The following is a 13396-nucleotide window of genomic DNA, read 5'->3' on the forward strand; positions in this document are numbered from 1 at the left end:
GCTATGTAAGTATGTAATCTGATTTTAAATAAAATCCAAACGGTGGAGGCCGAAAAGAAGGCAACATATGCTATGATATCAGATATATGTTTTAGATCTGTGAAGAAGTACCACGACTCTCAGTGAATATCTATACTTTATCAATTCTCTAAGTAGCGCATTTTCTCGCATGGTTTCATGTGATTGATTTATCTTAGTATTAATCTACTTATGCATTAATGAGAACAATGAAATAATACCTATATTGCACCTAGTTCACTCGGAGCCTGGACCGAAATGTACTCAGTGAGTATAACGCCCTCGTAAAAGCGGCGGCAGCTAGGATCAAAGAGCCCGGAGGAAATATGTTGCGCACAGTGACATAGGTACATTTATGCATGTATGTAGTACATCATATGTATCTCAGTCTGTGCTCTGTGCAGTTGGCTGTGAAGTGCATATTTGTGAGGTCCAATCATTGGGCCAGGGATGACCACAGTCAATGTTATACACGTCCTACTCCGTATTGTTTTTACACCGACAGGATTCTTCTTTATCTGACATGCATATTCTGTCATGTACTTCTCATATTGTCATACTGGCCAACAAGTCTATTCATTCTCCGATGTACTACGTGATTGGTCAAGTCAAATGTTCAATGGATGTATCATACCTTCCTAACCGGGTAATGATCAATAGAATAGAAACAATGAAATAGTTACAACATCAATCCAATTGAATTAACGAGATCTAAAAAACACCTCAATTGGACTTATTGAAATCTAGAGAACTCCCTATTGTTCCTCTCATCAAATAGAACAAATTCTAATGTTTGAATTCCTCCACTATATAATCTACTCCGTTCCAACACTTCTTTCGTTCTGACACGTTCCCAAACTTGGAATTTACCTTTGCATGGTTACCTTGAACTCTGTCAAGTACTTTCTCAGGTAACGATGATTCCTTCCAAGCGAACCCTCGAGGGCCTGGAGCAGTCCAAGAAAAAGGTCAGTCAACGATATCTATACCATAGTATATCCTAGCCACTAATTCAAGACAGCGACTTTGCCGCCCTGCACCGCTGAAACTCAAAGACCCGTCCATGCCAACTCACCTGGCAAATGGTGATAACCTGTCCCCCTTCCTGGCCGAGAATGGTCAACCCTCGCCAATTCCCGCCAAGCTGTTCACCAACGCGTTAGAGATCAATGAACCATCCACCACGCCCACCCCGTTGGCCAATGGCGATGCTCTCTCCCCCGTTTGGTCCAAGAAAATGGCCAGCCCTCACCCATCCCGCAGACCCTCTTCAACCAGTCCCTGAATATAAGTGAGCCATCCGAGGCCGCGCCCATTCAGGGCCCATCCCCCTTCTCCGGCGCAGGAAACACCCAGCCGGCCGAGTTCAACCCCCGTCTCTCTACCCCCAACAATGGGGCATCGGGCACCGCCAACGTCAATTGGCCACTGCCATACACTCGCACTGTTGGCCCGGTCAACGAGGACGGCTTCGCCGTAGTCACCCAGACTTGGTATGACTACAGCGCGATGAATGATGATAGCGCGACGGACTCGTCCTCGGGAAGTCCTCGCTCGTTCCGCTTCACCCCCCGGGCCTTTCCTGCCCCCCCGAGTCCGAACCCGCGTCCAGTACTTCGGCCGGTCTGGTGGAGCAGCTCGCAGGCGGCCCCGCTTCATCATGGGGTTCCGCAGGGGCTGCCCCCAGTGCCGTCGCCACGTACCTGGCCACTCCAACCATCTCATCTTCCGTTGAGATGGCCCTTTGATGACTCTCATGAAGAAATGAGGTTGAGTTGACTTCTGAGAGTTATTGGAACGGCCCTGGAGGCCTCATGTTCAATTCCATAGTCTTTGTTAGAAAAATTCATCTCTTGAACGGCTCAATTCGTTCTCGTATTACACTGTGCACCTCAAAGTATGCTTTCCTAGATCTTTTTCTCCATTCTATGAGCCTTGACAGCTGGGTTCACTTTTAATCACAAGCTCCTTTCCAAACATCATTACTATAGTGCCTCTCGTTTGATGCGCCACCCCCCGGCAGCACATCACTGAGCTGTCACATTCGCGTGGGAGTTTCACATTCGTTACGCCTGTAGTATCTCCCCTTCTATACACAGTTCTAGTATTTCTTTTTTTAATGCCCTATAAGTCCAAGTGCCTCTCTATCGAAGCACCCTAAAACTAGCGTGGTATGGGCATTGTCCTCTCACCTAAAAGGCGGGACAAATTGCAGCTCTTTGTTCTACTTCAATGAAATACAGAATCCGTTAAATTAGAACTGAATTCGTATTCTGATGTGTTCAAAATATCAACTCTGTAGTCATGGTGGTTAACATTCTACAATTTTGTACTAAGATATGAAGTGTTGAGAAGTAGGTGCGCTCTTTTGTAGTCACATCCGGACTCCAGCCGTTTGCTTTGACTGTGATTGTCCTCTTTCCATTTCATATTGATCTTTGTTTCCTGCTGCTCCTCTTAACACTCATGTTCCCTTTCTTCCCTCCCTTCAACTCTCCGGTTGACTACTTTTTTTGATCTTCAAGAAGAATATTCAGCCATGCCTTCCATCAATGGAGTTGCTGTTCCTGTTCGCATCCAAACAAAGAAAAGAAGGGAGAGACTTGAAATCGAGTCGTCGGAATTAGCCCGCGTCCCTCGAAAGTCACAGATCCCCCAGAAAGAGAAAGCCCACCATCCACCTCAGGTAAGCACTGACCTTTACCTCGGGGTCACACTGGCATAACCTACCTCACCTATTCGTGTTACGCAAATACCATCTTCCATATACTTATCATTATGGCTAGGGAATGGAGGGCTGCATCCACAGCTCCACTGCACATGGTCCAAGCACCAAGGGAGTTTCCCGCCACCATGTAGCTGGCTCTCCCGTGAAGAAGAACGGAGAGATAACCCATGCAGACCGCCGATTCCGTGCCGAGGATGAGTACCCTGCCCACTTCACTCTGCCAGAAATCGAAATCGACATCGGCTCGTGGATGTGTCTTGCATGTCCTACTTCAACCAGCAAATGCAAGGACTGCAAACAATACGAAGGTCACGAAGACTCCCTGATCATCGCTATTCATGGAGAATGCATCACCGGAAAGTTTGGAAAACTTTCGGCAATCGGAGTGTTCTACGGCCGTGGCAACGCCGGCAACATCTCCTGGCCCATTCCAGGCAAAGATGACCACAGCCACACGACCCAAATCGCCGAGTTGACTGCCTGCCTGCGTGCGTTGCGCAATGCAACCTCCATCATCGACAAGCGCCGTAACATGATGCGCAAGGGCAAGGTCCTCATGCCGTTGAACTTATTCATAATCAAAACAGAATCTGAGTACCTCGTTCGCAGCTTGACAGAGTGGCTCCCCAAGTGGAAGAACAATGGATGGAAGACCTGCAAGGGCGTTCCGGTTGCTAATGCTGAAATTTTTAAGCTGGTAGAGGCTGGTATCATGATGGTTGAGATGGTCGTCCAGGTTAAGTTCTGGCTCGTGCCCAAGGAGAACAACATGGAGGCTACTTGCCTGGCAAAGATGGCTTTCACGGCGTGAGGAGCAAGGGGAACCATTCATATGCCCATCATGAGGGCTATCAATCAGCTTATCTCAGAATCTCAGAATATCCAAATCAAATCAAAGGTATCAAATTCGGGAATGTCTTCATTTATCCGCGGCTTCGTTGCCGGTTTCAAAGTGCCGATCCGAAATAGCTGACATAAGCATCCGATGGACTTGAGCTCAGAGCCGACGTCGAGGGACTGCCATTGCAATTATTCAGTTTGGTACGGAGTAGAACTATTCAGAGATACTTTGTAGATTCAAACAGTAAGACTTGGAAGAGTAGGCTTGGGAGCTATACTATAAGTTGGAGCATCAACGTCCAATTTCTCCCCACATTTCGCGGGAAACCGCTTAGCCGATCTCCAGTGCCGCGGCCTCTCAACGGTACTGGGCGACCAAACTACTTCCGACCCCGGAATTTTGTCCGGCATTTTCCTATAATTATGGTGGCCCGGGGTGTTTGGGTGGAATTGTTGACTGCTTCACTTTTTTCTGTTTCCTGCATATTTTAGCCATTGTACAGATGTGAGTAACTATGCCAAAGTATGAGATTCTAGACCAAACTGACAGGGCCGAGAAAGACCGGAAATACCATCGAGCTTCAGTATACAACTCGCGATCAATTTCAAATACTTCGACCAACCTACACAATAATGGCTTCTCCAATTCCCCGCGGTCTCCGCCAAGTACTCCAGAAGTCCCCCAATGACATCGTCATCCTCTCCTCGCTGCGTACACCCGTCACTCGCGCCAAGAAGGGCGGCTTCAAGGATGCCTACCCAGAGGAGCTCCTCGCCAGCGTACTACAAGCTACACTGAAAGCAAACCCAAATCTAGACCCGGCCCAGATCGACGATGTTCTCATCGGCTCCGTCTTGCAAGAATTAGGCGGCGCTAAAGCCGGCCGCATGGGCCAGATCCACGCAGGCTTCCCTCACTCCGTGCCCTTCAACACGATCAACCGTCAATGCTCATCCGGCCTGGCAGCAATCACAACAATTGCCAATGGCATCCGCGCCGGCGCAATTAACATCGGTGTCGGCGGCGGCATGGAATCCATGACCCGAAACTACGGTTCCCGCGCAATCCCCACAGTCCTCTGGCCTGAGCTGAAGGAGTCCCACTCCCAAGATGCTCGCGACTGCATCATGCCCATGGGCATTACCTCGGAGAACGTCGCGTCACGCTACGGTATCTCCCGTGCAGACCAGGACGCTTTCGCCGTTGAGTCCCACGCAAAGGCATCTGCAGCCCAGAAGGCAGGTCGCTTCGACTCCGAGATTGTCAAAGTCACTACCAAGACCCTCGACCCTGAGAACCCAGATGCCCCCGCTAAGGATATCACCGTTTCCCAGGACGACGGTATCCGTCACGGACTGTCCCTCGAGAAGGTCGGCGCGCTCAAGCCCGCTTTCTCGCCTACCGGCGCCAGCACAGCCGGTAACAGCTCGCAGGTCAGCGATGGTGCCGCTGCTGCTTTGTTGATGCGTCGCTCCACTGCCGAGGAGCTGGGTCTCTCTGGTTCTATTAAGGCGCGCTGGGTCGCGTCTGCCGTCGCAGGCTGTGCCCCCGACGAGATGGGCGTTGGCCCTGCTGTTGCCATCCCTAAGCTGCTGCAGGCTGTTGGTATTGAGGTTCCTGAGGTTGGGGTTTGGGAGATTAATGAGGCTTTCGCTTCGCAGGCTCTCTACAGCGTTCGCAAGCTTGGCATCGACCAGGCGAAGGTTAACCCTAACGGCGGTGCTATCGCTATCGGACACCCCCTTGGTGCTACTGGTGCTCGCCAATTGGCTACTCTGTTGCCTGAGTTGGAGCGCAGTGGCCAGGAGATCGGTGTCATCAGCATGTGCATTGGTACGGGTATGGGTATGGCGGGCATGTTTGTCCGTGAGTAAGTTTTTACTTGATTTGCATAAAATTTCTTTTGTGTTTCTCGCTTAGTAGTATGATACCAGCGTTGCATGTGTATATACAGTTTGCATACTATACATGATTTTTTTACCTTGACTATACTTACCAGCCTCGAAATTTGAGATTAGGCTCCGAGATATTTCTGAGGCAAGTTATACCTTGAGTATACTTGCTACCAGTCAAAATTGGATCTTGTTGTACTATATATATTTTTTTTCTGGCTGCAATTATTGACGATGTTGTGGTGCCATGTGGTACAGACATGTAATAGTCATCGAATATTGTTTCCCATCTAACATCGAGCGTAGATTCAAGTGATGAACCGACAGAGAAAAGAATAAATTACCACATACAATCCTCTTAGCGAAAAATTATTGACTTGCAATGCCGAAGCCCCGGCCTTGAGGGAGCGCGGTCAATGCCAAGCATAAAGATCAACGACACGTGACCCGTACCTTTCTCGAATTTGTTTCTCCGTCCAAGCCAACTCCGCCGGCTCGACGCTCTTAAACAACATTCGCGCCCACCTTAATAATGCGACCTTCAATGCGCCTTCCTCTGCGCGAGGCAAAATTTGTCTGCTCCAGCTGCAGAATTGGAGCTAGCCCCCGTGTCTCGCCGCTCGGTCAAGTCCGCCGCTATGCCTCCGACGACCCCGGAGTCCTCGAACGCGCCCGCCGCAAGCTTTGGGGAACCGACAACCCTCCCGGTCCAGCAGACCCCTACTCTGGAAGTCAGATCATGCCTGGATCTAACATGAGCCCTGGAGAGCCCAGCGCCGGAGAGCCCAAGGCAGATGAAGCATTCAGTCTTCAAGAGGGTCAAGCACCATCTGGAGAAATTGACGAGAGCCTGACCTGGGAGGGAATGCCCAAGATTGGCTATCTCAGAGAGGTAGAATGGCGTGTTAAGGGACCCAACGGGGAAGCGGATAAAGTCACACCGTACGTTCAATCCAAGTAACCAATGTGTCTCCACATTGGTTTGATTCCCAATGGATTTACTGACAATGGCGTCCTTGATCGAACAGATGGTACCAAAACCCTGAACCTGTCCCGTATACGAAGGCTGCGCATCAAGCTGCCGTTGAGATTGGTTTGATGCAATTGTTGGGGAGAAAAGTCAGCGTTGTTAGCCAACTCCACCCGCGAGAGATCCAAGACCAGCTCGAGATGGTTAAGATCGAAGGTGATTCTGGTAACTGGGGTGACCGTCTCCGGTTCCCAAGCAGCGAAGTGATGGAATCTCTCCTACAAAATGCAGCAGGCGAAGAAATGGCCGAGGCTGCTTTCCAGAAGCAATTGCAGAAGATAACTGGCACAAGTGAAAATCGCTTGTATAACCCAGAGACCAAGGATCAGAAGAACAGCCTCGATTCCTTGTCACTGGCTGATGGAAGCGTCAAGTTTGCTGTTCGTATTTTCCCATCGACTTTTGTACCACCAAATCACTAACAACCACATCTAGTTCTTCGCTCGCCTCTCCAAATTGACCTCTCAGCGCATTTCCGACTCCATCATTTCTTCCACCACTACCGGAGAAGTCCTCACCGCACAGGAGGAACTTCGCAAAAAGACTCTCAGGTTGACACCTGTGATTCTCCATGAGCTTATGGACAAGAACGGCATCGCTAAATTGCCTAATGTAAAGATTGCCGACGTCCGACAGACTCGCCATGACAACGATGAAGATCTTGGCCGCAAGAAGGCCATTGTTTCCGCGCTCTACAAGGGTGGCTTGATCAGCAAGCCCCTCGGTCAAAAAAAGCTGCCGCCTTGGAAGCAGGCTAAGAAGACCGGGCTGAATGCCTAGGCCCTTCATGTTTTGTAGAATGTTGGAGGCGTTGTTTCATCTAAGAGCAATCTTTTGTATATTAGAATTGTTGATCGAATTGCATTTTTTATGCTTGTTTCATTTAGTCATGTCAAGTGAATTTAGATAATTGTACATGTTAATTCTGGAATGTACGGTATGTCTACCAATCTCGTCCATACAACGCTGCAGTCACCATCAATCATTTAAGAACATCAAAATCCCTGTGAACTCCGGAAATAAAACTCCCCCACGACCTTGATCACATTCAACCCCCAAGGCTTTTCATTCGGGCAAAGTGTCTACCTCTGCGCAGCAGCAAGGTAGGACACATCAGGTCATGATATAGAAAAACCTCTGGTCATGAAATCGCGATTCTTGGACTCGCTGCCTTTCTTGGAGAAGAGACTGTCGAGATTCTCATTCCTGCCGATCATCTTCCGGCGCTTATTCTTCTCATTCTCCTCCGCCAATACACGGGCAGTGAGCGAAGAAGTAGCAGCGTTCTTGATTCCATTGCCAGAAGTAGTAGTAGGCACTGGCGTGGAAGTATTGCTTCGGCTTTTAGAATTCGAGGATTGCTTAGGTACTACCAAGTCAGCAGGCTCTATAGGACCGGATGCATCAGTTACACCCTCAGCGGTGGCGTTCTTCTTGCGTTTCTTTGAGCCGGGGGCTTTTTTTGAGGGAATGCGTGAGGCCTTGTTCGGCAAGTTTATGACCTCGCTCAATCAGACGTTGTTTGTCTTCTTTTTTGATCGTAAGGATGGGAATGATGTTCTCTTCGGTGTAGGATTCGTTGCACTAACACACGCACGTTAGCCACTATCACCGCTTTGCATCCAGAGAATGGTTCTTACCTGCAAACACTTATCGCCTTTAAGCTGCCGGATAGCCTCATCTGAAAACACATGTCCACATGGCACTAGGTACACAGACTTCACACTTGGGCCCAATGGCTTTGCGGTGATCGGGCAAATCCAGCCCTCGCGGCGCTCACGGGGCGCATAAGCACGGCCGGACGGGTGTTCGGTGAGCTCGGTGTCGACTTCGAAATTCAACTCGACCACATCACGAAGTGATTTCACTCGCCCGCACAGAATCTCTTCGCAGTCGGCCTTCGAGCTGATGCCCTCGACATCGTCGCCGGGGAGGAGGAACTGGAGTATAGCGTCCTTGTTGTAAAGATTCCCGACTGAGTCTGATACAATTGGCCGGGACAACGACTTGTGTGAGAGAGGACAGGTAGTCCAGCAGTGTTCTTGCTGCTCGCGCTGTGTTTCTTTTACTTGCGCCGTGCTTGGGGCACGCGCTGCTTCGCGGACGAGCTCTCGACGAGTCGGAATACTACAAAGACTTTTATTAGTATGTTTGGGTCTGTAGCGCGACTCTAACAGGGCCACTCACCTGCCACCGTCATTACCCATATTTGCGATGCAGTTGATGTAAGATGCTCGCACTACTTCGCCACGATAAAGTTGGAAAGATAGCGCGCTGACTCAGCGGCGATTAGATCCAGCCTGGGCCCGCTATCAACAGCTGGCCAGAAGCTCTCTCCGCACCTCCACAAACAAAGCTCAATGCCTCAAGCATGAGACTCTCTCAGTCGTTATTGTTCCTGGCTGCCGCTGGGTCGGTAGCCCAGGCAAGTAGTGATAAGCCTGCCCGTCCCCGTGGCTTGGGCCCAGAATGTGAGTATCTGAACCTTTTAGATCTCCATCAGTGTTTGTTTCTGCAGCGGGTTCATGTAGCAGTGATCTATGATAGGCAATTGATCATTTTTTTTACTTCGAGTTCATACTAATATAGTATACTCAGTTGCAAAATTCTACCAGGACTCGACGACTTTCACCTGTATCTCAAATCCCTCGGTCAAAATCCCCTTCTCGGCCGTCAACGATGACTACTGTGACTGCCCCGACGGAAGCGACGAGCCTGGCACGTCTGCCTGCGCACACATCTCACGCAACTCGCCGTTAACAGTAGCAGACCGGCCCGGGAATCGCGATTTGGACACCGCACTTGCCCTCCCGGGTTTCTACTGCAAAAACAAGGGCCACCGGCCATCATACGTTCCATTCCAGCGTGTCAACGATGGTATTTGTGATTATGAGCAGTGCTGCGACGGCAGCGACGAGTGGGCTCGTGTTGGGGGCACGAAATGTGAAGACCGATGCAAGGAGATTGGCAAGCAATGGCGGAAGCAGGAAGAGCAGAACCAAAAGTCGATGACTGCTGCCTTGAGGAAGAAGAAGGATCTTCTTGTTGATGCTGGTCGCCAGCAGCAGGAGATTGAGGATCATATCGCTGGGCTAGAGGCCGAAATCCAGGGCGCTGAGGTCAAGGAACAGAGCCTCGAGGCTGATCTGAAGCTCGCCCAGGAGCAGGATCGTAAGGTGGTCCACACTGGAAAGGGTAAGGGCAAAGTTAGTGCCCTTTCCAAATTGGCCAAGGCCCGTGTTGATGAGCTACGCAATGCGTTGGTCGATGTGCGTCACCAGCGGGATGAAGCCCGTGAGCGGGTGAAGGAGCTTGAGGATATTCTGGCTAAGTTCAAGGTGGAATATAACCCTAACTTCAACGACGAAGGTGTGAAACGTGCGGTCCGTAGCTATGAGGACTACGCCGCTCGTGAACAAGGCACTGATGGTGCTAACGCTGCCGTGGACCGCGACTTGGACGAGATTTCCAAGGTCGACAGCGAAGAAAATGGTGTTCACTGGGAGCACTGGGAAAACGAGGAGGATGGATGCAATGACACAGATCTAGGTAAGTAATTCCTCGGTTTCTTGCGACACCTAGTATAGCTTACTAATGGGAAACCATAGTGTACAAGCTCGCCGCGTATCTCCCACCATCGCTTGTGAGCTTCATCGAAAACAAAGTTGTCTCTGCCAAGAACTTCCTTGAAGAAAATGGCATCTTGCCCAAGCCCGATGCAGACTCTTCCTCTGAATCCAAGGCCGTGACCCAGGCACGCGATGCCCTCAAGGCCGCGCAAGACACTGTTACCAGTCTCAAGAACAAGCTACGCGACCAGCGTGCCGACCTTGAGCAGGACTATGGCCCCGCGTCGATTTTCCGCGCACTCAAGGGGGTCTGTATCTCCCAGGATGCCGGTGAGTACACGTACGAGCATTGCTTCCTTGAGTCGACCAAGCAGAACCAGAGGAAGGGAGGTAATTCAGTTTCCATGGGCAAGTTCTCTCATGTTGGAACCATGAGTGTGGAAGAAGTGAACGAGGCTGGCGAGGTGATCAATGTCGAGAAGATGATGATCGAGTACGATCGCGGCCAGTCTTGCTGGAATGGGCCTAGCCGGTCAACCAAGGTTATTTTGGAGTGCGGCGAGGAGAATCGAATCTTGAAGACAGCGGAAGAGGAAAAGTGTGTGTACTCCATGCTTGTTACCTCGCCAGCTGCATGTGCAAGTGGTGAGGAGGCAGGTAATGTTGTGCCTCGCTCGAAAGACGAGTTGTGACAGCTATGTTAGATCTATAGATCTGATGTTACATATTGAATGTTTATTTCATATGCATCCCATTAGTAAGAATGGATTGCAATTTGAGCGATTTTGTATACTTCTGTTCTTGTTCCTTGTCAAAGTAAGCATTTGTTTCTCGTCGACTAGGTTCGATACAATATATGTAAAAGGCGCCCAGATGCACTGACAGCCCGCATTACCAGGATTGAATCACCTAGCCACTTGCTGGAGCACAGATGTACTACTGAATATCACGGATAACAATATAACCAGCATATTTATAGCTATAGCACTTGGCTGAAGACTAAATGACAAGAACGTACACGAGGTCAATCTGAACCCTTGAACTTAACACCCCATCCACAAGGCTCCAGGCCCTATTACCCCAGATCATAACATACGATCTTCTCGATCATGGGCAATCACAATGAAATCATCTCATGGCCTCGGCAATGAGGACACCCGCACCCCAGCTAGTTTGACAACAGTGGGAGCCCGGGCCTGGTATGAGTCGTATTGGAGGAAGATGGCGGTGGTGATGGCGTGTGAGCCGGCTTAGTGCTAGAAGGGTAGTTAGTATATCTTTCGCCCCAGGGCGGCATTCCATTTTGAGTAAAGCTGGCTATAAGACACGTAGTGAGCAAGCAATGACATACCTTGCAGCTGGCACAAGAGCAGGAGTTGCACTCGCCGGAGCAGCAGTTGCAGGTGCAAGGAGACATGGTGAGTATAGATGTGGTAGGTAAAGAACCTTGAAAAAGAAGCTTAAGTGTAGGTGTTTGACTTGGATATAGATGGCTTGGGTAGAGAAAGAAAAAGTCCAACAAGGGATACGATGTCACCTTTATACCTCTAGAATCCATAACTGCTACTTCATCCCGATCGATAATAGCGCGGCGGATAATTCTATTTCTTCCATCTATCATGCACCTCCATCCAATCCAAGACGTAGTGACGCCGTCGCGGTGCCCCGTTCACACTCCATCGTATCGCGTGGTCGAGTCAAATGAGCCCACTACTGCATCCTACTCAGGGCCCCCGACCCCGTCCTGACTACCACCTATCATGTCTTCAGCCTATTCTCACGCGCTATGCGCTGTACCATAGTCAGGCTACTCTACCGCTCGCCAATAGAACGGAGCCTATCGGGCTGTATGATGTAAACATCTGAAGTCTGGAGCCACTCTCGGGTGAATATGGCGCAAAGACCGGTGAAAGGGTGAGTCCCCGATCTATTTTCTTACGAAGTCTAAATAACATCTCGGTGTTTGCTCGGCAGTCTATGGAGTACAACATCACGTTAATCAGGTATATACGGAGTAGATCAGATTACATAGTGTTCGGGCCGGGTTCCTGCGAATGATATGGTTCGTTTATTGGCTTAGAACGAAGGGATCGAGCAGGGTTCCTTTTGTGGAGCAATAACATGCGTTGATTATGCTTTGTTAGATATGGTCATGTTTGCCTGTACTATAAATGTTTAAATCTCGACTGGCTTGGGTATTTCATCATATGATACTGCTATATGAAGTGCTATTATGTGAGTATACAGTATATCAAACATTGACTATAGCAAATATAGGACAACATATAGCAATATTGCAACCTAATTAGGGTGTTTATTGAAATTAATACCTTCTATTATCATGCCACGATGACGGCCACGTTTCGGGTACGACGTAGATCTACATTCCTTGTTAGATCCACTTCGGGACGGGCCTCTCAGGTATTATCTCATGGGTACAGTCATATGTACAACATGCGTACCATATGGGGACTGGAAGTACCAGGACCAACTAGGGCAAACGTATTCGAAGGAAGAATGGAGTCTGCTCAGCAAGTAAGGGCCAGGAATGAAATTTCCGGCGCCTGCAGCGGTTTCGGTTTTGAATCTCGTCGTGGCAGCCTATTAGGCGATATTTGCCGGATTGGGGACCTTGGAGGAGGGGTGCTTTCCGGCCTCATTGGTAGCCTTCGGTTACCTGAGATGCATGTTTATGTCCACCCGGTGGAGCCGTGCCAAGGTGTTTCGACCTTCGTGTTTTTCTTGCTTGGTTTCGGGGTATTTGTTTGCTAAAAGTGTGTAACGGGCGAGACGCTCTAGGAATTGCACCTGCATTGTGGGGGTCGTTTTAGCTTTCGAGGTCAGTTTGAGACTAGTATTGGATCATCTCGCTACATATTACATTTGATGATATCTATCCAGAAAGGGAACGAGGTATACTATAAAGCAAAATGCGAGATCTGATAACACGGGCTAGGAAAGGTATGTCACTTTACACAATGTAAGTGGCATAGAAATGTATACTACCTACATTGTACGCTTGGGCCTCTATTCTATGCGAGCACAGACTCTCCTTGGGATCTGACTGAGAGCCAGAAACAAGCCAGCAAGACACCGGGAAAGTGGAGAGGCTGCAGCTTGAAAGCTACCAGAGCATATCACAGACCCTCATGCATAATTATGATTGGCTTCAATCTGATACTACTCTTCTCGGACTCGTGCACCATCGAGTCCCACTTTTTATCTCTTCTTGCATCTCGACTCCGGTACCAGGTGTTGGGGTCAAGGAATGTTGAAAATGGCGCATCGGCAAAACATAGCCGCAGAGACTGTAGGAAA

The 13396-nt window shown here is 49.4% G+C and overlaps 7 protein-coding genes across 7 annotated transcripts; 5 read left to right on the top strand and 2 right to left on the bottom strand.

The window, feature by feature from the left end:
* Positions 1-935: 935 nt before the first annotated feature.
* On the top strand, positions 936-1797 carry N7500_000801 (uncharacterized protein; the record flags this gene model as incomplete). Its single annotated transcript, XM_056671947.1, has 3 exons — positions 936-986; positions 1040-1240; positions 1282-1797. The coding sequence occupies 3 exons, from the start codon at positions 936-938 to the stop codon at positions 1795-1797; spliced, it is 768 nt and encodes a 255-aa protein (XP_056537520.1).
* Positions 1798-2557: 760 nt separating this feature from the next.
* On the top strand, positions 2558-3557 carry N7500_000802 (uncharacterized protein; the record flags this gene model as incomplete). Its single annotated transcript, XM_056671948.1, has 2 exons — positions 2558-2704; positions 2805-3557. 2 exons carry the CDS (start codon positions 2558-2560, stop codon positions 3555-3557), a joined length of 900 nt encoding a protein of 299 aa, XP_056537521.1.
* A 662-nt stretch (positions 3558-4219) lies between these two features.
* On the top strand, positions 4220-5461 carry N7500_000803 (uncharacterized protein; the record flags this gene model as incomplete). The annotated part of the gene is made up of 1 exon (XM_056671949.1): positions 4220-5461. The coding sequence occupies one exon, from the start codon at positions 4220-4222 to the stop codon at positions 5459-5461; it is 1242 nt and encodes a 413-aa protein (XP_056537522.1).
* A 550-nt stretch (positions 5462-6011) lies between these two features.
* N7500_000804 (mitochondrial 54S ribosomal mL50 protein) lies at positions 6012-7289 on the top strand (the record flags this gene model as incomplete). The annotated part of the gene is made up of 3 exons (XM_056671950.1): positions 6012-6421; positions 6508-6889; positions 6945-7289. The coding sequence occupies 3 exons, from the start codon at positions 6012-6014 to the stop codon at positions 7287-7289; spliced, it is 1137 nt and encodes a 378-aa protein (XP_056537523.1).
* Positions 7290-7627: 338 nt separating this feature from the next.
* N7500_000805 (replication termination factor 2) lies at positions 7628-8716 on the bottom strand (the record flags this gene model as incomplete). The annotated part of the gene is made up of 4 exons (XM_056671951.1): positions 7628-7965; positions 8012-8093; positions 8150-8636; positions 8697-8716. The coding sequence occupies 4 exons, from the start codon at positions 8714-8716 to the stop codon at positions 7628-7630; spliced, it is 927 nt and encodes a 308-aa protein (XP_056537524.1).
* Positions 8717-8880: 164 nt separating this feature from the next.
* On the top strand, positions 8881-10770 carry N7500_000806 (uncharacterized protein; the record flags this gene model as incomplete). Its single annotated transcript, XM_056671952.1, has 3 exons — positions 8881-8980; positions 9108-10058; positions 10118-10770. The coding sequence occupies 3 exons, from the start codon at positions 8881-8883 to the stop codon at positions 10768-10770; spliced, it is 1704 nt and encodes a 567-aa protein (XP_056537525.1).
* Positions 10771-11224: 454 nt separating this feature from the next.
* Positions 11225-11699, bottom strand: N7500_000807 (uncharacterized protein; the record flags this gene model as incomplete). The annotated part of the gene is made up of 3 exons (XM_056671953.1): positions 11225-11334; positions 11430-11571; positions 11624-11699. The coding sequence occupies 3 exons, from the start codon at positions 11697-11699 to the stop codon at positions 11247-11249; spliced, it is 306 nt and encodes a 101-aa protein (XP_056537526.1). The 3' UTR covers positions 11225-11246.
* Between the last annotated feature and the right edge of the window lie 1697 nt (positions 11700-13396).

This window comes from Penicillium coprophilum (genome assembly GCF_028826855.1).
Source record: "Penicillium coprophilum strain IBT 35676 chromosome Unknown utg000001l_segment0_segment0, whole genome shotgun sequence".
NCBI classification, from domain to species: domain Eukaryota; kingdom Fungi; phylum Ascomycota; class Eurotiomycetes; order Eurotiales; family Aspergillaceae; genus Penicillium; species Penicillium coprophilum.